The sequence below is a fragment of the Rhododendron vialii genome, chromosome 3a (genome assembly GCF_030253575.1).
Source record: "Rhododendron vialii isolate Sample 1 chromosome 3a, ASM3025357v1".
Classification (NCBI taxonomy): domain Eukaryota; kingdom Viridiplantae; phylum Streptophyta; class Magnoliopsida; order Ericales; family Ericaceae; genus Rhododendron; species Rhododendron vialii.
In genome coordinates, this window is record NC_080559.1 from 34,011,032 (window position 1) to 34,036,638 (window position 25,607).

Sequence of the window (25,607 nt, forward strand, 5' to 3'; positions counted from 1 at the left end):
AAATTAAGTAGCATAGGAAGTTGGGCTTTTGGGCAATGGTGAGAGAAACAAGGTTTATGAGAACTATGTGACAAAGGAAGAGCGTTCTCCGCGGGAAACCCATTTTCAGAATTGTACAAATTAGCGATGGATTGAATGATTTTTGGGTAATGTGAAATGCAATGTTGCTTTGGTTCTTTGCTCGGCTCATTAGCAAAACAAGCCAAATTCCCGAGCCCAGTTTATTTTGTTAAACGAGCTTCTATAAATGAGCCAATCTTATGCAAACAAGTCGAGTTTTAGAGTGTTAAGCTCGGCTCGTTTACTGAACGGTCCTAAAACTCGAGCTCAAGCTTGGTTTGTTTTACGAAACGAGTCGAACCAAGCCGAGCTTCGAGCTGCTTGCGAGTAGCTTGGTTCGTTTGCAACCCTAATCCAAGTCAGCATGCAGGGACGGATTCAAGCATAGTTATGTAATGTAACAAAAATGATAGAGGTACAGAAATTTTGGGACCGAATCCGGACCGACGGCCGCCGGCGAGCCATCTCCGGCCACCGGACGGCCGATCCGAGCCGTCCAAAAATTCTAAAAAAAAAAACCGAGGGGCCCCTCGCGGGAATCAACGTCATCCGAGGTGTGTAGGGTGCTTGATCGGAGCACCCCTTTTCGTATGTGTATATACATATACACATACGAAAAGGGGTGCTCCGATCAAGCACCCTACACACCTCGGATGACGTTGATTCCCGCGAGGGGCCCCTCGGTTTTTTTTTTTAGAATTTTTGGACGGCTCGGATCGGCCGTCCGGTGGCCGGAGATGGCTCGCCGGCGGCCGTCGGTCCGGATTCGGTCCCAAAATTTCTGTACCTCTAGTGTTACTCGTAATGTAATACCATATTTAGCGTGTGTGTGTGTCTATATATATATATATCTCTCAAAAATAGAAATGTAAAATTAGTTTTGTGCTTCAACTTTTGTTGACTGGTTCATTTATTATTGTTGGTTTATAAACTGTTCGTTTATTTAAATATTTTCGCTCTTGATTCTCTTTATTTTTATCCGAAATGGAGAAATATATTTTAAAAAAGTTATCAATAAAACCATCTCGATCATTCTGAAAACTTGTCAATGTCAATATAAAACATACTCTAAAAGTTTTGTCTAAGATTGTGTGCATATTTTTGGATCTTGTTATAAAAAAAATTGCATTATAAATTTTATAGTCAATAATGAATGTCTTAATTTAGCATGATCTTACTGTAGTTGACTAGGGAAAAAAATTCCATGATTATGATTAATAAGGTCCCCACTAAGTTAGATTTCTGAATCCGTCCCTGTTAGCATGGAACTCGTAATAGTATTAAGAATTTTAGCTAAGGGCACAAGGATCCATGACTTTCATACTTGCTCAACAGATGTTTTTCCATTGGTTGGGTGATCTTGTTATAGAACAGACGAACGTTACGTTTTTTCTTATTGACTATTCTTAATTTTGTAAGAGTTGAGTTGTATATATCTAGTTAAATTATTTCTCAATCCCGTTGCAAGAGAGCTAGGGTACTGTTGTGCCCTCGTATGGGCTCCATCTTAGACCTATGAATGTGATATCTGAATTGCTTATTTTGTTCGGCTCGTTGAGTATATCGGTGAGGTTAAAAATGAGATTGATCAAATATTGGTACTAATATAAACCCAATATGTACGTTTTTTCTTGAAAAAAGAGTAAACTTGTGGTGGTTGATGTTCGATCCAATCAAAGTTTATTGTCATGGACGACAAACTCAATGAATCGACCAGAAAAAAAAAAAAAGGTTCAGATCGCAGTCATAGGTTCGGAATGGAGCTATTATCCGAAAGGCCTTTAATGCATTGAGATGAGAATTTCAAGATTTTAAATTAGGGTATCGGGAAATGAACTGATATCGGAAGTTCAAAATCTCTTTACGTAACGGTGTTTATTTAAAATCTGAGGAATGTGGGCAACATATGCATGCAAACTCATACTAATACATTTACATTTATGCCCCGTTTGATAACTTTCCAAGGGGTTGGGATTGAATTGGTAGAGTGAAGATATTATCAATGCATTGTTTGATTTTCCAAAAAAGATCCGGACTATCAATCTGGTGAGATTGCTAATACCCAAATTTGGAGGTATTGCTAATACCAGGAGATGGTATTTTGATATAAAAAACATGCGTGGAATCACACAAGAAACACATAATTGTGGGCCAGACTCTGGCATGGGTACTCGCTGTTTGCTTCCTCTCTGAAATAAAGGATATTATATATTATCTGCAGGAAAAAGGATATTATATATTATCTGCAGGAAAAATGATCATTCTCTTGTTTGGACGATTGTTCTCAAGCTTGACAGAAATATGCAAGGGGTGGTATGGGCACATGTGATATCACATGTATGGGCCCCTCAGGACCCCTTGCACTTTATTTTGGATCTCCCGTACCGTTATACACTTTCGTAGCGCTCGATATAGATTGATTATCACCGATATCATTGCGTTTCCCGATACCGAAATTTAAGACCTTAGAGCATCTTCAATGGGGATGTAAAATCAGGTGCTATAGTTATAATACAACCCAGATGTGAAAAAAATTGTCCCAATGGGAATGTAAAATAGCAATTTCGGAGATGGAAAATAGCACAAATGGAAAGAGAGATGTATATTTACATCTCTACAGGTCATCAAACATCATCCAATCCAACTGAAATACCAGAAAAAATGGACAACTGGAGTTACTTGTTATCGCTGGAAACTTGGCCAGAATTTGTTCCTCATCGCTGGTTTCTGCAAATCTTTGCCAGAATGACCAAAAATTGCCGGAATCCAGTGAGAGAGAGAGAGAGAGGTGAGAGAGGAAGAGAGAGGGATCTCGCCGATGAGAGACAAAGATATCAACGGAACAGTCGGTGATCATCTCCCCTAGGGTTTCAGTCGCTCCCTTAACGGGAGAAAGAGAGATCAACGGCAGAGAGAGAGAGAGAGAGAGAGCGGGGGGTTTCATCTCCTCTGGTTCGTAGAGGGAGGGAGGGAGGGTGGGGGGTTTCACTGATTTCGTTCGAAGACAGAGTGAGAGAGAGTAAAGTTTTTTTTTTTTTAGAGAGGGGGAGAGTAAAGTTGAGTTGTTGATATGGACAGGACTGTGGTTTGAGCCGACCGTTGATCATCAGCCCAACTGATCTTTTGCCCATTGATCAACGGATCAATTCAGCAACGGGCTTTTATTTTTCATACCTATAAATGGGTGTTTTTAACAAGATTTTCACAAAAAAAAAAATTCTCCATTCTCTACAAACATCCTCCAAAAAAAATAGTGTGTCAATTATGGCAGAGGAAAGTTGTAGTGCAAGAGGAAAATCGTTCACCTCTGATCAAGATGAAGCAATTCGGAATATTTTTTTTTTTTTAAGTCCTCGATTATCGGATACCAAAATTATTTTTCAACAGAAGTAGTACTTGAATTAGGGTTAAGAAAGTTGAGGAAAATTAAGGAGGAGGAAAAGTTAGTTAATTATCCATCCTTTTTTACATCTCACCATTGGATAGGGGTAGGTTCTATTTTACATCCAACTAATTTTTAACCAATTTTTACATCTAAAATAACTATACATCCCCTTCTAAAATACATCCCCATTGGGGATGCTCTTAGTTAGAGGGGTATGGGGAGTCAAACTCCGACATGATCCAAGTCCTTGGCACTCTTTACAACATGAACTAGACCCCAGGTTCAGTTTTCTTTTTTATTTTCTTTGTTGAGAAAACTCCATCTGATTCTTCGAGAATTGAAGCAACAACTGAGGTGAGTTTTCAAAATAAGATTTAGACCATTGGATTGCTGAACAGAGTGTTCGGATGGTGCACACCACAGTGGAGTGACCACCCGCACAATACCATCCCCAGTTCGTCTTGTATATCAAACACGACAAAGGTGGCTAACTGTTGGGGATTCGAACGTCCAAATCCCCAACAACTGGTATCAGAGCTCCGGGTTAGGAGGTCAAGGGTTTACACAATGGCTGAAGAAAAATACAAGATCGAGAAGTTCAATGGTACAAACTATGCTTTCTGGAAGATGCAGATGGAGGATATTTTGTATCAGAAGGATCTATATCATCCGATCAGTGGCACAAAACCAGAAAGCATAAAGCAAGCAGATTGGGATATTTTGGATCGCAAAGCTTTGGGGACTGTGCGATTGAGCCTCGCGCCGTCGGTTGCGTCGAATATTGCCAAAGAAAAGACTACAGCAGATTTGTTCAAAGCCCTAGAAAAGATGTACGAGAAACCTTCTGCGGTGAACAAGGTATATCTTATGAAAAAATTGTTTAACCTAAAGATGCCTGAAAACTCTATTGTTGCTGAACATCTGAATGAATTTAATACGGTCACGAATCAGTTAGAATCCGTGGGTATTAATTTTGATGATGAGATTAGAGCTCTTGTTCTACTATCGAGTTTGCCAGAAAGTTGGAATGGACTTGTCGTGGCAGTGAGTAATTCCTCCGGGTCTGCAACAATTAAATTGGAGGATGTTATTGGATTGATATTAGGAGAAGAGGCTAGGAGGAGAGCATCAGGTGAGGATGTTGCTTCGGGTTCAGCACTTAGTATAGAGGACAGAGGCAGGTCTGCAAATAGGGGAGGCAACAAGGGCAAGGGAAGAGGGAGTTCCAAGAACAGGGGCAGGAGTAAATCTCGTACTAGAGAAGTGAAACCTGAAGGTTGTTGGAACTGTGGTCAGTTGGGGCATTGGAAGCGAGACTGTAAGGCACCACCGAAAAAGCAGCAGAACGGGAATAATCAGGGGGGTAAGAACACTGTAAATGTTTCTGAGGAATCGGATAATGAAGCCTTGATTTGTTCGCTGGATTCTCGCGATGAGTCTTGGATTGTAGACTCGGGAGCCTCATTCCATGCTACTTCACGCATGGATGTGCTACAGAATTATGTGCAGGGAAACTTTGGAAAAGTTTATCTGGGTGATGATGAATCTTGCAACATAATTGGGAAAGGGGATGTGTATATGACTCAGACAGACGGGACAGTACTGAAATTGAAGGATGTTAGACATGTGCCTAGTCTAACAAGGAATCTTATTTCGGTGGGTCAGTTGTCAGAGGGTGGAGTGGTCACATCGTTTACATCAGACGCTTGGAAGATGAGCAAAGGGGCACTGGTTGTGGCTCGCGGTAAAAAGGAAGGAACCTTATATGTATCTTCGGGTACTTACTGTAGCATCGCAGTGGCAGCATCAGTGGTTAATTGTACTACGTGGCATCGTAGGCTGGGTCACATGAGCGAAAAGGGGATGAAAGTAATGTTGTCAAAAGGGAAATTGCCGGGTTGTAAGTCGCTGGACTTGGACTTCTGTGAGGATTGCATCTTCGGGAAACAGAGGAAAGTTAGCTTTACAAAGGTGGCAAAAACTCTAAAATTAGAGAAGTTGGAGTTGGTTCATACAGACGTGTGGGGACCATCTCAGGTATCTTCTCTTGGTGGCTCATGTTATTTTGTTACTTTCATTGATGATGCTACTAGAAAATTATGGGTTTATTTTCTCAAGCATAAATCTGATGTGTTTGGTGTTTTCAAGAATTGGAAAGCATTAGTTGAGAATGAAACAGGAAAGAAATTGAAGTGTCTGAAATCTGATAATGGCGGCGAGTATTGTGATGGTGAGTTTGAGGCTTACTGTGCTGCAAATGGGATTCGAAGGTTGAAAACGATCCCAAAGAAGCCAAGGCAAAATGGAGTTGCTGAGCGCATGAATAGGACGATCCTAGAGCGCGCAAGGAGCATGAGGTTACATGCTGGGTTACCTAAGCAATTCTGGGCTGACGCAGTAAATACAGCGGCGTATTTGATCAACAGGGGACCTTCAGTTCCTTTGAACAATGGATTGCCGGAGGAGACTTGGTCAGGTAAAGAGGTAAATTTATCTCATTTACGAGTATTTGGTTGCATGGCCTATATGCATATTGAATCGAGTGATAGGGGTAAACTTGATGCTAAGTCTCGAAAGTGCGTGTTCATAGGCTATGGTACTGATAGCTATGGGTATAGGCTATATGATTTTGAAAATCGGAAAACACGCAGGAGTATGGATGTGGTATTTAATGAGTCTGTTTTGTATAGAAATAGACAGAATCAACCCGATGAGGCTAAAGAAAATTCAGACTTTGTAGAGTTTGAGGGGATCCCTGACAGTAATGTCTTACAGTCTCAGGATATTAATATACAACCTACTCCACAGGCAGATCCACAGACTCCTCCACTCAGGAGGTCTACACGTACCGTTAAACCACCAATGCGTTATTCTCCTGCTTTACACTATTTGTTGTTAACTGATAGTGGTGAACCAGAATGTTTTAAGGAAGCATTGCAGGTGGAGACCAGGGGAGAGTGGGAGCGAGCAATGGATGATGAGATGGATTCTCTCTCATCAAACCAGACTTGGGACTTGGTTCAGTTGCCCAAGGGGAAGAGAGCTTTGCACAACAAATGGGTATACAGGCTTAAGGAAGAATCTGATGGGAGCAAACGGTACAAGGCGAGGTTGGTAGTAAAGGGTTTTGAGCAGAAACCAGGTATTGACTACACCGAAATCTTTTCTCCTGTGGTAAAGATTTGTACTATCAGATGTGTCCTTAATATTGTGGCTGTTGAGAATTTGCACTTAGAGCAGTTAGATGTTAAAACTGCTTTCCTTCATGGGGATTTGGAGGAGGATATTTATATGCATCAGCCAGAGGGTTTTGTTGTCAATGGGAAAGAGGATCAGGTATGTAAGCTTCGAAGGAGTCTGTATGGGTTGAAGCAGGCGCTTAGGCAGTGGTATAAAAGGTTTGATACCTTTATGACAAATACGGGGTTAAGTAGATGTCATGGGGATCACTGTTGTTATTTTAAGAAGCTTGGTAAATCGTATCTCATACTTTTGTTGTATGTAGATGATATGCTTGTTGCAGGTTCAAGCATGGATGAGATTGCTAATCTCAAGGCACAGCTGTCCAGGGAGTTTGCAATGAAGGATTTGGGTTCTGCAAAGAAAATCCTTGGGATGCGAATCAGTAGGGACAGGGTGAACCGAAAGTTGAAGTTGTCACAGGAGGAATATGTTGAAAAGGTGCTCAAAAGGTTCAACATGGAAGGTGCTAAGCCCGTTAGCACACCGTTGGCAAGTCACTTCAAGCTTTCAAGGGAAAAAGGGGCAGTAACTGATGAAGAAAAGAACTACATGGCCAAAGTTCCATATGCCTCGGCGGTAGGCAGCTTGATGTATGCTATGGTTAGCACAAGGCCAGACATTGCTCAAGCAGTGGGAGTTGTCAGTAGGTTTATGGCAAATCCAGGCAAGGAGCATTGGGAGGCAGTCAAGTGGATTTTGCGGTATCTGAGAGGTACTTCTGATTTGGCTTTGTGTTTTGGAGGTTCTGATATTTGTTTGCAAGGATATGTGGATTCGGATTTAGCAGGGGACATTGACAGCAGGAAGAGCACTACTGGGTATGTTTTTACACTGGGGAGTGCAGCAGTTGATTGGGTCTCGCGGCTACAGAAAATAGTGACTATTTCCACAACAGAGGCGGAGTATGTTGCAGCCACGGAGGCATGCAAGGAGATGGTATGGCTAAGGAGCTTCATGAAAGAGTTGGGTAAGGAACATGACAATTGCAAATTGTTTAGCGATAGTCAGAGTGCAATACATCTGGCAAAGAACGCAGCTTTTCATTCGAGGACCAAGCATATTGACATAAAGTATCACTTTATTCGCTCTTTATTGGAGGATGGGCAGTTCACTTTGGAGAAGATTCACACAAGGGATAATCCGGCAGACATGTTTACGAAGGTGGTTACTGTGGAGAAGCTGAAGTCTTGTTCAGCTTCTGTGGGTCTCCAAGCTTGAGTGGGAGGCTGGGTGCTGGTGGTGTTAATGATAGTTGATGATTGGCTGGATGTCTAATCATGTCTTCAAGTGGGAGATTGTTGAGATGTGAAGACAATTTTAGAGTCGCAGTAAAAATGACCCGGAAGGTTTTGGGTCCCGCCCAACGCAGGTTTTAGCGTTTTTTAGGGTTTTCTAGTATTAGCTTGTTTGCACATATAAAAGCAAAGCTAGGGCTGCCTCTTTTTTGTAACTCTGACATATTTTCATCATAGTGAAACACCCCAGCACCCCGTGGACGTACGATTAAGCAATCAGCTTAAGTCGGAACCACGTAATCTCTGTGTCTTGTTCTTTTCTTACTTTATATTGTTTTCTGTTCTTGATTTGTTCTTCGATTGTGTGCGTTTGCTTGTGGGTTTGGACGTTCGAATCCCCAACACTAACTGGACTCTGAGTAGGCCAGTTATGTTATTTAGTCTCACAGTCAATTCTATGAGTTCTTGATGGTGTTTTGGATTGTGATTTCAACTGGCAATTTTCATCACAGAAGAAGAAAAACATTAACCAAGAAAGGGATAACTGATCTGGGAAATTGACATATTGATTAAGGGTCCTTAATACATTACAAAAACAAGCTCAAATGATCCAAAACCAACTAACAACAGAACCAGCAACCAACCCCATCCCCAAGCACACAGCCATCACAACAGCCGACGCCTCGGCTTCCGGATCCAGCAAGGATTTTGGGGTGAGTATCATGAGGACACTTGTCAGGTACCCATGGGTCAGCCCGAGCGCAATGGTCAGAAATGCCACTATCACCTCAGTTTTCATCCAATTGGGTCCATTTAGGCAAACTGTAAAGAGTGGGTAAAACACAAGCCTGGCAATGCAAGCCCAAGTAGCCTTTCCAACACTTCCAAAAACATATGCAGCAGTTAAGCACTTCCCCACGAGATCAAACACATTATAGAGTGTAATCAAAATAACAGGGTACCAATCTTTGCAAATCAACGATTTTACGTCTTCCATGATGAATCCAGGGAAGATTGAGAGAGTTACTACGTAGCTAGTGGGTTTTTCTTGTCACGTTCCAGAAATTAGGCCTTGGATCCTGCTTGTTGGTCCCGAGAAACTTGTAGTGCTGTTGCATTACTGGCAATTTGTACAACAGATTGCTGCAACAAATGCAGCTTGGCAAAATGGAAGTTCCGATGAGAAAATACAAGTGGGTGCTTATCCGGAGACCTTATGGTGTTTGGGAGAGTGATGCCCTTGTTATGATCCTCAAGAGGGACACAAGAAAACCTGTGGACCAAAAAAACAGAAGAAGTTATTTGACTTATAATGCCAAACTAGGCCTTCGACATGACAGCTCCATATCATTAGGACTGCTTTACCATGAAATATGTCCAAAAGGTGGATGCAGATCTTGGAAATGTATAATTCCGCACGGCATCATTTTTTGTTGTGTGTTTTGTGTGTCCACTTAATGCGAAATATAAAAAAAAAACCTTGTTTGACCAAAGGTTTCCGAAAACTAGCTACTTGAAAAGCGAAAAATCTGGAGACATCCTTTCGGGAAACATTGAAAACGATATCGAAACGACTGAGTATTTCGAACTGCCCATCTCTTTGTATGCAGCAACATGAAAACCCAACATGGAAACGTGAAACGGAACGAAGTAAATTACAAACAGATTGGCACTGTAAAGTTACCAGATGTTTGTAGTTCCTACAAACTCCTTCAAAACATAAGCAAAATCGGCCCGGATTAGTCAGTCCAATATTAGGAGATACTGAGTTACCAAAAAATAATACTAGTACGAGACTAAATTTGGAACCATTCCTCTCCCAATTCTAATTAAATTTTGGTCCTCACATGCTCAATTTTTCCAACTGATAAATGTTTTCCATTTCATGCTTGAGAGAGAGAGAGAGAGAGAGAGAGAGAGAGAGAGAGAGAGCTGAAGAAGCAGTGCCAGCAAAAACAGCCTGCATGTATTGTTTAGGCGGTTTCCCAGCAGACCCAACAAGGCTTCCTCCAATCAACCCATTAGCCAACCCACAAACAACCACCGACCCAACCGTCACCCCATACGCTCCATTGGGCCTCCACGGCGACCCATTTCCAACCCAAGCCCAGTCCAGTAATAAAACCACCATTAGAGAAAGAACAAACAGAGAAAAACCCAAGTTCACCCTCAATCTAAAGCTCATGATCTTCTTACATTTTCCACCCAACCCCATAATCAGAGCCAGAACAAACAGGGAAGAACTCATGTAAGCCACTGAGAAGACTCTCGTGACGTGTTTGGAAGGGTAGAGGTGCTCGAAGTAATCTGTGGTGGTGATCAGAGCATTCCAGGGGAGTAAGTTGCCTGCCCCTAGCCAGAAATGGATGGTGTAAGCAATTCTGAATGTGTCCCTTCGCTCTGTTTGGTGATTTCCAGGGATTTTGACACCTTCCATTTGTTGGGTTTTCGGCATTGTTGGAGGGTTATGAGTTTCTATTGGTATTTTGGGGGTTTTAAGCAGACTTAACAAAAGTGGTGACGGCAGCGTGATGGCATCACCCTCATGATGTCACATGAATGTTAGTTTTTGCATTTCTTTTCTAGAAGGACATGAATGTTCGCTTTGTTTCTTTCTTTTTTTTTTAACTTTATTCATGAACTACACTCCCAAAGTGATTCTATTACAACCCCTTAAACTTAGACACGAGAATATCAAGGTAGAAAACGCGGACTCAAATAGCGCATACTGCAAGCAAATCTCAAAATACAATTCGAGAAATAGTGCCAATCAAGGAAGAGGAGATAGAAACCCCGACAACTGGGTAGCCCAAATTAGTAAAGATGGAAACAGATGAAATTCATAAAGACACAAAAGAACACTAGAGAGTTGTAAGAGCTCCATAGAGGAGAAAAACACTCTGCACAAGGAGGGGAAGAACAAAACAACAGAAAAGGCAGCGCTGTCTCATGTATTCATCACACTTTGAGCCCTTGGAATCTTGTATATTTACTGGTTTAGCCCTTAAGACTTCTCCATAGATGGGGAACTGTTGGAACATTTCCAAAATATGTAATGGATATTAAAATGTGAATATTGGTGAACGGTTTTAATCCAAAAGGTGTGTCTATTCAGGTTATATGAATAAACATGGTTATTAGATTTAAAGGCAAAAGATGTGTCTATTCATGTTAAATGATTAGACATGATCTAATCAAAAGGTATGACTATTTAGGATCGCATGAATAGACATGGCTATTATGAATAGATATGACCATTGGGATTAAATCAAGTGATGCGATCTTTGGCTAACAGTCATGACCTATGCCTATAAAAGGCAAAGGGTTCTACTAATTCGGAGGGAGATAATCAAAATCATTCTGATTATTGTTTCTCTCTAGAATTATCTCCTATGATTATACTTAAGGGGCTCGCAAAATCCAAAGGTATTCGGGTCTCTCTTCGTTTGTGCATAACGCAGTTAGACAACAGTTGGAGACTGAGCTTTATTTTATCTTGGAGGCGGCTTCGCTGTAACCCGGTGCACACCGAATTCTCTCGAATTGGTGGGGGCGAATATCGTCTTAAGGACAGCGACATAGTAACGTGACTTGAAGCATCTCTGTTTATCCACTTTCATCGGCTCCAACGACTTTTGCACTAACAATCTTAAGACGATATATTTCGGGAAGATGAAAGTGGATTGATTATGTTATGGGTCCTTAAGACGAAGACGGATATGTGTTTGAAGAATGCTGTGAGTTTTTCAATCTTTGACGATGGTGGAGCGGGCCGGAGGAGACACAATCAGGAAATTGTACGAATTCGCTTTAGTTTTTTTTTATTTCATCAAAAATGGGTAAGTTAAATTGAATTTTTCGATCACGACAAAATTAAGGTGGAAACGGGTACGTATTTTCCTATGACTTGTTTTGTTTATTACCATATTGATGAGATATTACAAAGAGCATGATTAGTTGCATTTGATCAGTACTTGACGAATTATGAAATCTTTGTATTGCATGCATTTCAAATTTGTGCATTACTGATGTATTGGGTAGGCTTCCATTGTATGTATGTGTGGCATCGTTTGAGATAAACGGATAGAACGGGCTGTAGTCTAACAATTTATGACTTAGTGGAATCTGTTTTTGACTTGGCCTCACCGGATCGTGCCAGTTATGGCTTTGGATTCATATTCCATTTGTTGAGTTTTGGTAAACTTCTTTAATGTTTGTTTGGAACATTTTGAAACACTAGTAGCCTTTGGGAAGAGGTGATCCATAATATTGATCCTACTAATGGAGTGTATCGGATAATCCACGGTATTGGTTCTAGTCTATGTACCCGTTAGGTTGAATTGAGTAGATGTCGATGGTTACGGCACTGGTTGGAGTTCTCTTTCTTTATATTGATTTAGTTTGTTCCATTCACTAGCTCACATATGCACAAAGTGTGTTTCTGTGGCTATTACTTGATGACGTTACTAATATGCTTTGAAATGCTTAAATTAGTTATTCAACCGATTCATGTGAAATGGTGGTTTCGTTTCATTATTTTACTAATTATTGAAGTGTTGCACCACATGGAGCTATTAGATTAGTTAACTGCTGTGATGACCGTTGCAATTGCCTTGTTGCCTATAAATAAGTGTTTTGCATGTTCTTTTTTGATGTACATACTGCAACACATTCTTTCCACCATAATGCCTTTCGAAATTCCTTTGAATATCATTCGCCTTTCGGCTCCTTTTCTTCCATCGTTCAATATCGTTTTGGGAGACTCTTTTTCACCCCCGAGTCCCGAAGATATTCTTTGGTTTAAAGAATGGAAAGAGGTTTTTGCAAGGCGAGGCCTCTTGCATGAGAGTCAACCAGTGGTGATTGATATCTCTTCTGATGAAGAGGACTCTTTTGTGGTAGAACGTTCAGTCCAAAACGTTACGGCTAATCCGGTTAAGGAAATATCGGAATATGGATCTCAGAAAATTGGAAAGGATTCATCGACGTATGATGATTTTCATAGTCCAAAGGAGATGGTTCCATTGGAAAATATGGAGGATTCCGATGAGTCTACCGCAGCCATGGGAGGTTCGCCTAACGGTATCAACCGTGAATTGTCCCCTCCGCCGGCATTTGAAGGAGTGAGCGAGGGTGTTTATACTTCGACTCCTTTGCGTCAATTGCGGACGATGGAAATGGCGCGAAAGAAACATCATGATGTTTTTGGTCACAAATGGCCGATAATTATTCACACAACGCGCAAAAGCGTTCCTTGTCTTGGATCTTTAAAGAAGATCAAATTTTCGGTTGATTAGGGTGTTGAAATATGTGTGATAGTTTTATGTATCCACATGCTAAATAGGTTTGATCCACATTTCTTTTAATTTTGGAGATGTATGTTGTGTACTCTTGTACTTTTAATAAAGGTTGTTAACTTGGAAATTTCGATTCTTTATTGGTGAGTCTATGTATGGTTGTGCATTTGTGTCCAGAATACACAGAGAGGTATTGAAAGATACGAAATTTTCAATCCATACTCATATATATGCATGGATGCAACCTTAAGGCACATGGGGCCCTCTTTTCTGCCATGTCGATTGTTGCCTCTGTTGCAATTATTTCGCATGATGTAGTTGAGTAATGCGATGGTTTCAGATAGTAGTTCCCGTGACTACGGCATCTGTTTGTTAGTATTGCTTCAATTCGGAATAAATAAGTCTAGATGGAGCATCTCTCTTATATGTGAAATTTATTTCGTATGCAATTGTTGAAGTTTATGAATTGTTTCTTATGAGCACGGGAATAAGGTTTTATTCATGAATAGTATCGGATAGTTTTTTGTAGCCAAAATTTTGGGGCTGGTCATAGGTGATACCTGATAAGGTAATTATGTCATGGTAGTATTTCGGTAACACGAAATGTGTTTTGTGGTTCTTGATGAGCATTGTTTGACGGCCTTGATCAAGAACCATATAATGGTGTTGGGGAAAGTACAAGGTTACAGTACTGTTGGACACGTGGCCAGTGCTTAACCGAATCGGTGACTATTTAAATTATCTCGAATGTTTTGTTTTATGCAATATGCTAGATATAGAGTATTCTGAAATCCTAGTTTTGAAAGCCATTTCCAAAGCTGAACATACCATCATAAATTTGGAAATTTATATGCATGTTATTAGCATAAGGTAATCAAAATGGTGGGTGTTGTGAATTCTTTATATGAATGAGTTTGTTTTTATGAGGAAATAAAAACGGACAGGACTCTTCTCTTGCCCTTTACCAAAATACACTTTAATGTATTTATGTGGAGGTTAAGGATTTAACAAGTGGGTGTTACCCAAAAAAGTGTGGATTTTGGATTTTAAATAAATGGTGTAACCATTGGAGGCTAAATAAAGCGGTGAGGTGTTTGGATTAAAATAAAAGAGTCATGATTATTCCAAGAAGTATGAAACATGGTTTTCATCGGAAGAAATGTAGTTAATGTGGCCTTTAGGTCATGTTCTCCAGTGTATATTGGAGAGTAAACAAAGATGTGGAATAGCGGATTCCTATTATCTTAGTTGCATAGTTGTTCCAAACAATTATGGCCCACAAGTTAATCAAATCCAAATTTGTTTATTTGGAGGAATTGGTTTATATGCTTGTAATTGGTATTCATCAATTATGATGGATACAAAGGCGCCTGATATAATTTAAGCATGGAAACCATGGATAAATAGTAAGTCTATTTTGTGGGGGGTTCTCTCTTAGATTAAAGTGAGGATTTTACGATGAGATGTGGTGACATGGTATTTTGTCACAGATATATTTCTCAGTAAGTCACTTAAGAGAGATGGTTGGTAGTTGTGACTGTGGTGATAGTCCGGACAAGTAAATCACGTCATAAACTACGGTGATATAGCTATGGAAAATATTGCTTTCAATGCAATGATTTTATTTACTCTTGCAAGGGGGTTTGACGTGGCAAACATCAAAAGGGATGGGGTTTTTAGCCTAATTAGTTTAATCACTCCTGGTGGAAACTCGACTCAACACTTGAGCCATACCTCAAGTCTTGAATTCAATGAGCAAAGTACACCATATGTCGTGATTGTGAGCACTTAATTTTTAAATTGATCCATCCCAAGGTAAAGTGCTTTGTACCTGTAATATTGAAAAACAAGAGGGTGAACTACTTAGTTCTTAATAGGATTTTTGTGTTGTAGTTACAGGAACACTGACAAAATCCTACCTATATGAGTGTGGAGGTGGTGCTGCTTCCTATAGGTCTCGGGGGCTTTTGACTTTAGAGCACTCATGAAACCAAAATATAGACCCAAGGCCAATACATGGGTCGGCTTTTATGAATTACCTAAGGAGAAGAAAATTTGTGTGTGAGACGTGTCCAGTTAGTCAACAAGGATTGCTAGTTCAAAGACAAGTCTACTATGCTCTTCCGACTAACTTTGATATGTCTTCACTAAGTGAATGGTTCAAATCGTAAGATATCTTCATTTATGCACAAATTTTTCGAGCTTAAACAAGTTCTATTTTCAATAATATTTTGAAAATGGTGGGGGATTGTTGGAACATTTCCAAAATATGTAATGGATATTAAATGTGAATATTGGTGAACGGTTTTAATCCAAAAGGTTTGTCTATTCAGGTTATATGAATAGACATGGTTATTAGATTTAAAGGCAAAAGATGTGTCTATTCATGTTAAATGATTAGACATGATCTAATCAAAAGGTATGAATATTTAGGATCGCATGAATAGACATGGCTATTATGAATAGACATGACCATTGGGATTAAATCAAGTGATGCGATCTTTGGTTAACAGTCATGACCTATGCCTATAAAAGGCAAAGGGTTCTACTAATTCGGAGGGAGATAATCAGAATCATTCTGATTATTGTTTCTCTCTAGAATTATCTCCTATGATTATACTTAAGGGGCTCGCAAAATCCAAAGGTATTCGGGTCTCTTTTCGTTTGTGCATAATGCAGTTAGAAAACAATTGGAGACTGAGCTTCATTTTATCTTGGAGGCGGCTTCGCTGTAACCCGGTGCACACCGAATTCTCTCGAATTGATGGGGGCGAATATCGTCTCAAGGACAGCGACATAGTAACGTGACTTGAAGCATCTCTGTTTATCCACTTTCATCGGCTACAACGACTTTTGCACTAACAGGAACTCAGCTTCTGGTTTCAGTCATTCATTCAGAAAAGGCAGGGCTACTACTGTGAAGAATGAGGAAAGACAGATCATAAGAAACATTCTCAGTAAAACATTTAGTAGGTCCCGAAGACCAATCTTTTCTTGGTAGTTCTTGAAGTAACTATCATTTCTATAGCCGGGGTCTTGGAGTAACAAACAGCGAGAAGCGAAATGATTGTTTGTTCTGAACCGAGTGTTATGAGTACATTGGCATCTGGTTCCGAGAACATCGGTATCTGGCTTTTACTGGGCTGAGTAAACCAGTTCTTATATTTAGTCTCACAGTTAGTTCTATGAGTTCTTGATGGTGTTTTGGATTGTTATTTCAACATCATTCTATATAACAAAAGAAGAAATACATTAACCGTGATTTAGAGAATCAGCAAGTACATCAAGAAAATAACAGATTAATTATAAGGGTCCTTCATAAAGCATTACTAGAACAAGCTCAAATGATCCAAAACCAACCGAGAATAGAACCAGCAACCAACCCCATCCCCAAGAACACAGCCATCACAACAGCCGACACCTCGGCTTCCGGATCTAGCACGGATTTCGGGGTGAGTATCATGAGGACACTTGTCAGGTACCCGTTGGTCAACCCGAGCGCGATTGTCAGAAATGCCACTATCACCTCATTTTTCATCCAACTGGGTCCATGTAGGCACACTGTAAAGAGGGGGTAGAACAAAAGCCTTGCCATGCAAGCCCAAGTAGCCTTTCCAACATTTTCCAAAACATATGCAGCAGTTAAACATTTCCCCACTAAGTCAAACACGTTATAAATTGTGATCAAAATAACCGGGTACCAATCTTTGCAAATCGTTGATTTGATGTTTTCCGCCATGAATCCGGGGAAGATTGATAGAGTAACTGTGTAAACAGTGAAAATTCCGAATGCGGGCCACCGGATTTTTCTTGCCACGTCCCAAAAGTTTGGCCTTGGATTCAAATTGCTGGTTCCGAGAAGCTTGTTGTGCTGCTGCATTACTGGCAATTTGTACAACAGATTGCTGCAAAAAATGCAGCATAGCAAAATGAATGTGCTGAGAATAAAATATAAGGTGGCGCTTGTCTGTAGACCTCGCGGTGTTTGGGGGAGTGATGCCTTTGTTATGATCCTCAAGATGGATACAAGAACGCCTGTTTTGGAAAAAACAATTTAATCAGTGATAGGGATGATACGAGTCATATGTTTCATTGCTAATTTAAGCACTGCTTCACTAATATGATATAGAAATTTATGTTGAATGCTATGTCTCCAAGTTTATTTCATTGGTTTAAGTTGCGGTATCAGGAGGACACGAAATGGAAACGGTCACAGAGCAACAGCGGAGCGATAAGGGAGCAATACGCAGCTGAATAGGCCGTACTATTGTATGCCTGATAGGGAATCGGTTCTTTACCAATAAATAAGTATGGTGAACTATTCGATAAATAAGCAATTCTCATTGCTCTGCTATACCTGGGTATATAAAGGTATCGGGAGGCTTTTACCGTATCGGTTAATATTTAATACCCTGGTTGCTAGGCCGTGATCGGTTGACGCACATCTATAATTTGGGTTTTGGTCAATATGTGGGGAAAAGCGAGCCTGTGAATCAAATGGGGCTCACTAAAGCTTATTGCTGTCACTGTTATCACTGTGTACTTAGTATTCCATTTTTGAGCTTTTGGTGGAGCATTAGAAGCCATTTTGGTCAAATAATTTTCAGTTTAAGCAAGAAAATCAGCAGCCAGGATTTAGGTGTGTCAGATTTCATTAACTCAAAGCATTCTACCAGCTTAAAAATTGATTTAGTGATCATTTGAAAGATTGATAATGATTATTGTAAAATTAAAGCCACTGATCCGAATAATGCTTCAGTATTTGGTCTAGATATTCATGATGAATACTGAGTTTTATCCTGTGATTGGCTAAAATACCAGAATTGGATGTTGAGTTGACCTTTGAGAGGTGTGTAGAGATTTGTTTAGATATCCCCAAATTATAGTTTTGAGGTTTATCAAGTTGACGGTACATGCATCTTATCACTTTTTTATGATTTATAAAAGCTATATCATCATTGTACATATGCACACGTACATTGACTGTTACTTTCGGACGACAAGGTTATTAAGAACAACGCTAATCATGATATAACGTGTAACGTCTCGACCCGGTTGACCATAGATACTTTTTCAGTCTGAAGACCGGCCTTGAGCCCTAGTTGGGTGTTAAATATTCTAAGCGAGGCTCTAGCTCCCAACTAATGTGGGCCTATGCAGGCACTTCCCCCAAGTCTTGGCTATCACATAGCAGGCAGTGTATTTTTTTTTATGTCAGTTCCGTATCAGTAGATGATGTTGTACTATACAGATGACTGTCTTACTATGGAACCTCCAAAACGGTGGATGCAGTTCTTGAACTTGTATCTGCTCAATTAGTACCATTTTCGTTTTGTGTTTCCGAAAACTACTTCAACCAAAAAAAAAAACATTTGATCACTTCCTTTTCAGGAAACATTGAGAATATATACTTTCACAACCTGTTTTCACAAAAGAAGAGGCGAAAGCTATCAAAACCACGAGCATTTCGTGGTTTCCTTGTTTTCGTTTGCCAAAACCACGAAAAGTGGATATGGCTAGCAAGAAAACAAAGAAGGCGTTGCTCATTTCAGTGTTGTGGCGAAAGACTTTCGACAGTTTAGCCTTACTGAAGTAGATAACTCTTAATTTATCTCTCAATCTGGATTTTGTCTTTCTACTTGGATTCCAGGTCCAGCTTCGAGGAGTTGGATAGGCTTTTGCTAGCTAGTATTGAGATGTTTGTGCTTCCTCAGAGCCCTCCAAACACATAAGCAAATTCTATTAAGAGCATATGCTTAACCATGTAAGCCATTCCTTTTGCATTTCTATTTTTTTGCCCTGACAATTCTTGATATATCATATTCTCTTATGTCCGCTTCTTTCATCTTAGTAATTTCCATTTCATGCTTTTGCTAGTTTAAAAGAATTGTGCACTACTGAAGTTTTGGATTTTGAAGAAGGAAGCAAGATAAAGAGCACATAAATTAAATCGGGTTTGTAGACCTGCCCTCTCTGATACTTTCCGGATTTGGTTCAGGGCCATGGTTTCTACGGCTTTGTTTTTGTGTTGCTTGTTAATGAGAGAAGTTGAAATGATACCTGAGGAAGCAGTTCCTGCAAAAACAGCCTGCATGAACTGTTTAGGCAGCTTCCCAGCAGACCCAACAAGGCTTCCTCCAACCAACCCGTCAGCCAATCCGCAAACAACAACCGATCCAACCGTCACCCCATACGCTCCATTGGGCCTCCCCTCCGACCCATTTCCATCCCAAGCCCAGTCCAGTAATAAAATCACCATGAGAGACAGAACGAACAGAGAAAAGCCCAAGTTCATCCTCATTCTGAAGCTCATGATCATTTTACAATTTCCACCCAACCCCATAATCAGAGCCAGAACCAATAGGGAAGAACTCATGTAAGCCACCGAGAAGACTCTCTCGATGTGTTTGGACGGGTAGAGGTGCCCGAAGTAATCGGCAGCGGTGATGAGAGCATTCCAGGGTAGTAAGTTGCCTGCCCCTAGCAAGAAATGAATGGCGTAAGCGATTTTGAATGTGTCCCTTGGCTCAGTTTGGTGATTTCCAGGGATTTTGACACCTTCCATTTGTTGGGTTTTTTGCATTGTTGGAGGGTTATGAGTCCCAATGGGTGATCGTTGGGGTTTTAAGCATTTTTCAAAGTGGTGACGTGAGTTGTGAAATGATTGTTGGCTAGAATATAGAAATGCAAATAGGCTTAGCTGTGGCACTTTGATTTGTTGAGTTGGGTGCTAGGCTTTGGGACAATGTGTTGGTTCTAGTAATGCTGCCAGTGGAATCTTTGGTCTCAGTTCACAAAACAAGACCTATGAACCTAAGCTACGCGACCTTTCGAGAAGAGGGGTGAGTTAGAATGCTGGACGCCTGCATCTCACTAGGAGGTCAGGAGATCGAATCTCTCCGCCTGCGTCTGTGTGTGTTATTCACCGAGGCAATGTCAATTTTGGTCTACCCTTCCCATCGTGAGATAGTGGGTGAGTTAGCCTAGTCCCGTTCTGGAATCAATTGGAGCAGCAAGGAAGTGCAGTTCTGCTGGAGGACATAATAATCTAAACCATGATACATAGTAGTTGAGACAGTTGTGATTCCTTTAATCAATAGTCAGTTTTGTGTGACAGTGACCCAGATTTTATTTGAGCCAGTGAAGTGAATTTGGCTGGACAGGGTTGGGAGAAGTCAGAGACGACTGGCTCCGCTTAATTCGGGCCGGGATTTGATTGATGGGTTTGGAACTTTGGAATAAATGGGGATTATGGGCGTAGAAAAATTGGTGCTCTGTGGGGACGAAAATGGATGGGTGTTATTGGAGGTGCTCTCTTTTCCTCATCCTCTGTACTGCCACTTATTTATGACTACCTTTGCTGGCACTGTTGTAGCTCGCATAATCCGGGTGCGGATGCTTGGGTTGCAAACGAATTGAGCTGCTCAAGCTCCTTTAGGAAACGAGCCAAGCTCAATGCTCAAAAGCTCGGTTCGTTTGTATAGGCTCGGCTCGATTAAATAAATTAAACTGGCTCAGCTCGTTTACAAAATGGGCCAATCTCGTACACTATAAAGCTCTGCTCGGTTTATTTGCACTCCTAGTGGATGGAAACATCTCAAACTATTGAAATTTACAGAAGCGGGAGAATAGACCAGGAATTCAGATCAGGGACAGAGTGTCTTGCTGAAACTTTATGTGACTTAGGTTGGAGCTCCCTTGAGATGCGCGAAAGCTGACCCGGGAACTTTACATCACCAGAATGAAAAAATAACAGTTGTCAAGCATGTTGTAGAGTTGGCAGTTCTAGCACCATACTAATTTTGAATATGACCCTCGTGGAAGTAGGGCTAACAACAAGTTAAACGAGCCAAGAATTAGGTTGTTCAAGCTTGATCTGATTTTGAAAACCTAGCAAGCTTCATCAAGATGTTTAAGTTCAGCTTATTTATGGAGGAAATCGATCTCCAACGAGCCGATATCGAGTACCCTGAATTCTTTTTAAATAACATCGGCTGATCATGAGTAATTGGATTGCTCAAGCATGATTTGAAAGTTTAACAAGGTTCAGAATACACGTGGTTTGTTTAACGAGCTTCAAAATCTTAGAATAACAGTAGTACTAGTACTGGTACATTTGTTGTTTGCTCCTCCGAAACACTGAAGGAATATCTTCCACTTCTGTTCCATAATTTGATTGTTACTTTTGCTAAGTTTGTTAGTAGTACAGAGCACCTTCACTTTGATATGACGAAGGAATAACTGCGTATAAATACCCGTATATGCAGTTAATGTAACCCGTACGTTGTCCTTCACGACTTCATTCGATACATAATGAACACTAATGTGAACGGAAGATATATCTAATTACATATAACTGTCAATTCGGGAATCACGTAAAAATTCCTGTTGTGATTGTGATTTGAATCCGCAGAACCACCGGTTCAGAACCACCGAATAATTGCTTGCAAGGAGACTCACATCATATATGACTATGAGTGCCCAATCAAACCCTACTTTTTCCTATCTCTAGATGAGGAGTAATGTTGAAGTGAAAGGGGGGGTACTTTCGGCGTGACCATGAAAAAGGTCCAAGAGTCCATGCACCATCAGTTCAAGTTGCTGGGGAACTTGATTCCTGCCTCTTAGATATCACGGAATATTTCTAAGGTTTATTAGAGCATCTCCAATTTTTACCCATTTTATTACATGTACTCAAAATTTTAGTTAAAAGTCTAAAAATTCATCTCCAACGTTATACCTATCTGTCTGCCCATTTTGAATTCTACCAATTTCCTCGTCCAAATTTGAGGAGGTCCGAACCCAAACTCATTTTTTGAATCCCTCTTTTCTCTTTCTCATTGATTACAAATTTGACAATTCATGTGCTGCACGTCCAGTGGTTCATCGTCATCGTGTTGCTGAAGCCAAGGAGGAAGCCACGCTGCCTCCTGCGACAATATTCAATCGATTAAATCAAAGGAAAATTTCAACAAAGACCTTAAGTAAGGTGCTTCCCATCAGCGAAGAAGCGTTTCTTCAGATTTGATTTCCAAAGGCAATAGGCATCAAATGTAAAAGTAGAGCGCTGAGTACTCTTAGAGCTTCGCCGGAGTTTCGACGAGGTTCTGGAGCTTCGCTGGAGTTCTGGAGCTTTGGCGGTGCACGGATATGACGATTGCCTCCTCCCTCTTATTTACATGTCTGCCATTGGGTATTTAAAAAATACTTTCTCCGTCACAAAATGTTTGTCCGGTCCGCAAAACGAGAATTAAAAAATAATGCATTTCTTTCAAAAAAAATTCAAACTTTTTTCATAAATTAAAAGAACTCATCGATCTCTAATGAATTGTTGAAAAAAAAAAAACATTTTCTTGCAAAAAATTTATTATTTTTACGTTCTCGTTTTGCGAACCGGACAAATATTATAGGATGAACGGATTAATAATTTTCAGGTACAAATTGTGTTTTGCCATTGGAGATACAGATACTCATACCCAAATTTTTTACTCAAATTTTGTGTGTGTGTGTGTGTGTGTGTGTGTGGGGGGGGGGGGGGGGGGGGGGGGGGGGGGTGAAGCATGTTAAATTTTAACTCAAATTTAGAATACTTTTTTCGGCTTTTCTTGTAAAATTTACGGGCCACGGCGAGATCCATTCTTACGACTTGGATCATTCTAATTTTTCATCACGGATGAACCATTTCCTTGAAAGATGGTCTGTATGATTTTCAAGCCGGGTCTCATGTAAGACTCATCTAATCTAAAGCCCAAGATATATCAAGGACGCAATTTACATTCATTATATAAACTCGCCCCTTGCCAAATCTCATCTGAAAGGAAACATATTTGTTGGAAAAATTCACAAGCAGCAGGTAACCCTTATACTTTCATGATTAAAAGCTAAATGAAAATTTGCAGAAGAAAATACTGGCCATTGTACGGAACACAACATGTGCAAAAACAGGTCTGGTCCTGTATGCCTAGTTGGTAGTGGTAGCTTGCGGACATTCACAACATATGCAAAAACAGTTTGTTTTCCAATTTCCAACAAACCACAATCTAAATTAAACTTCTCATTAACCTTTGCTTCGCTTTGCTTGCTAGCTCATATGTAAGAGAAACTAGACATCCAGGTCCAAAATGGTAGTGTTCAAAAAAAAAAAGGTCCAAAATGGTCCTGCCTTGGAGGAATTCCTCATGCCCATGGACAAAAAGGAAACAAATAAAGAACACATCTATACGGTTTCGTTCTTAAAACCAACTTTGGGTATCGCAAGAACCCCACACCAGTGTCCATTCTATTCCCATTTCTTTTATTTTTTCAACACTTCCACACGCATTTAAAACACCTCTCCAAATTGTGTCATCACAAGCAACTACAGAAGATACTTCAGTGGTTTAGCCAAGGTGTAAAAGTAGCAACAGGACTCGCATGTAAAGCAACATCTCATTAAAGAAATCCCTGAACTACAAGAGCAAAATATAAGAATTCTGTGAACTTCTGCAAAAAGATGATAGCTTTCTCACTCAAAAGATTACAGCAAAGTAACCAAAGATATCTTATAACAAGCAACAAATAATGAGTGTACGACCATCAACAAGTAGATTGAAGCAAAAGGAAATTAGAATGTAGTAGATGCTCAAATAGGGGATAAGCTTTCAATGAATTGGTAAACTTGATAATATGAATAGTGAGAAGGGCTATCAGCGTCACCATGCAAATCAAGAAGCACCTTCATTGCCTTCGAATTCAGATCATATGCAATAACTTTCCCCGGGATAACAAACACGAGCGTGAAATCTTTTCCGTTTGCTCCATTCACACAACACAGCACGCAATATTCTGGGCAGTATCCTTCAGGGAATACCGAACGTATGGGTCTCAGATTCACTCGGCACTTCACAATCCAACGACAACAGTCTTTTTTCATCTCAAGGATTCTGAATCCCATAGCAGAGTACTCACGAGACTGAATAAGAAGCAAACTCCCACCACATTCCCCAAAATACTGAATCTTATCTCCATTAAGGATATTAGGTACTTTAGGCGTTTGGGTTCCTGTCAGAATCTCTGCATCAATGTTGAACGACTCAAACAGAATGTGATTATCGTCGTGACTCATCCAATGAATTGCTCCATTCCAAAAGACCCTGCGTCCATAGGGGCCAACAATGGGTGCTTTTACATGCACTTCTTTCCAAGACGCACTCTCTGATGAGTATATATAAATACGATATGACCTAGATCTTTCCACATAACCACAATGGTAACTTAGCAAGACAACTTTGTAGTAAGGCGATTTTGAAGGATCAAAAGCCAAGTAGGCACCGAAATTATGAGAATATGTATATGTAGTGCTGTCACCATGTTGGGGAAGTGCAATATATTTCTGGGTGGTCGGATTACAAACAATATACTCCTTTTTGCCACCATTCGAGAACAATAGTAAGCCATTGCAAGAGTCCTCAACACGAGACTCCGATCCTTTCAGTACAGGATCAAGGAAGGCAAGTGTGGGAAGACTTAGGTGGCCATGAAGCGAGACAGACTTGAATGTAACCCAAGGTCTATGATAGAAGTAGAGGCCTGAGATCAAGGAAGAACTGGGATTTCGGCAGGCGTGGTTGGAGGTAAACTTTACGTCGGAGATGAGAGAGCGCCAATGCTTAGATACAGACTTGAATTTGAGGAGCGGCTTCGCAGGCAGAAAGGAAATGATCTCTGTTAGGAGATCTTCATTGCTGGCAACTAATTCTACTGCCCGTGAGTGTTCTGACGATGTACAAGAACTAACTACCTTTCTTCTTTTGCTGGTTAATCTCTTGGCGGTCTTTGCCTGTTCATAACCAACTATAAAATCTGAGAGAGAATGTGCAGAGACGCGATTAAAGAGAAGGCTTTTCAAATTTCAATCCCTCTAAAGGCGCTTATTTCTTCCTTTCAGCATAAGAGGCGCACACTTTGTTGTTTTGAACGATAATAAGAGCTATTGAAGAAGTGGCACAAATTTTACAGGTAAATTTTGATTCTTCAACCACACAATTCAAAAATGACATGGGAGAAAAACAAATTCGATTAGGAGGTGTTTGTAACCAAATTAACCGATGCTTATGGGAAAAAGGAGAAGCAAAAAAATACTCGTAATGAAACCCCTATATTAGGAAGCTGTGATTACGCGATTCGTATATACAGACACGATGTCTAAAGTTACCTCTTTGTCGCCGGTGACATTGTCTATCGACGGTGACTTTTTGCCGGCATCGAGGTCGGAATCGGCATCGGCGTCGAGCACCCCATCATCTGCCTCCGATGGGTTCTTCGATTTCGAGGGTTTCGCCATGGGGTTCGAACTTCGAAGGGTTTGAGCCCTTTTAAGAAAGTTTTTTTTTTCTACGTACACATCTA

At 40.4% G+C, this 25,607-nt stretch overlaps 2 protein-coding genes and 1 pseudogene across 2 annotated transcripts; all 3 read right to left on the bottom strand.

Annotated features, from left to right (window-relative positions):
* Nucleotides 1-8,524: 8,524 nt before the first annotated feature.
* On the bottom strand, nt 8,525-10,371 carry LOC131320247 (equilibrative nucleotide transporter 8-like; annotated as a pseudogene).
* A 6,082-nt stretch (nt 10,372-16,453) lies between these two features.
* LOC131320244 (equilibrative nucleotide transporter 8-like) lies at nt 16,454-20,292 on the bottom strand. Its single transcript, XM_058350886.1, has 2 exons — nt 19,281-20,292; nt 16,454-17,255 (listed from the first exon to the last, which is right to left on the bottom strand). The coding sequence occupies exons 1-2, from the start codon at nt 19,801-19,803 to the stop codon at nt 16,561-16,563; spliced, it is 1,218 nt and encodes a 405-aa protein (XP_058206869.1). The 5' UTR covers nt 19,804-20,292; the 3' UTR covers nt 16,454-16,560.
* Nucleotides 20,293-23,684: 3,392 nt separating this feature from the next.
* On the bottom strand, nt 23,685-25,607 carry LOC131320242 (F-box protein At5g07610-like). Its single transcript, XM_058350883.1, has 2 exons — nt 25,414-25,607; nt 23,685-25,038 (listed from the first exon to the last, which is right to left on the bottom strand). The coding sequence occupies exons 1-2, from the start codon at nt 25,540-25,542 to the stop codon at nt 23,842-23,844; spliced, it is 1,326 nt and encodes a 441-aa protein (XP_058206866.1). The 5' UTR covers nt 25,543-25,607; the 3' UTR covers nt 23,685-23,841.

What these genes read in the sequence shown, in the direction of transcription:
- LOC131320242 (XM_058350883.1), bottom strand. Translation starts at nt 25,542, where the DNA reads ATGGCGAAACCCTCGAAATCGAAGAACCCATCGGAGGCAGATGATGGG. An exon ending in ATGTCACCGGCGACAAAGAG is followed by an intron (nt 25,039 to 25,413) that starts GTAACTTTAGAC and finishes GGTTATGAACAG; the next exon opens with GCAAAGACCGCCAAGAGATT.
- LOC131320244 (XM_058350886.1), bottom strand. Translation starts at nt 19,803, where the DNA reads ATGCAAAAAACCCAACAAATGGAAGGTGTCAAAATCCCTGGAAATCAC. An exon ending in TGCAGGAACTGCTTCCTCAG is followed by an intron (nt 17,256 to 19,280) that starts GTATCATTTCAA and finishes TTTCCAAAACAG; the next exon opens with GCGTTCTTGTATCCATCTTG.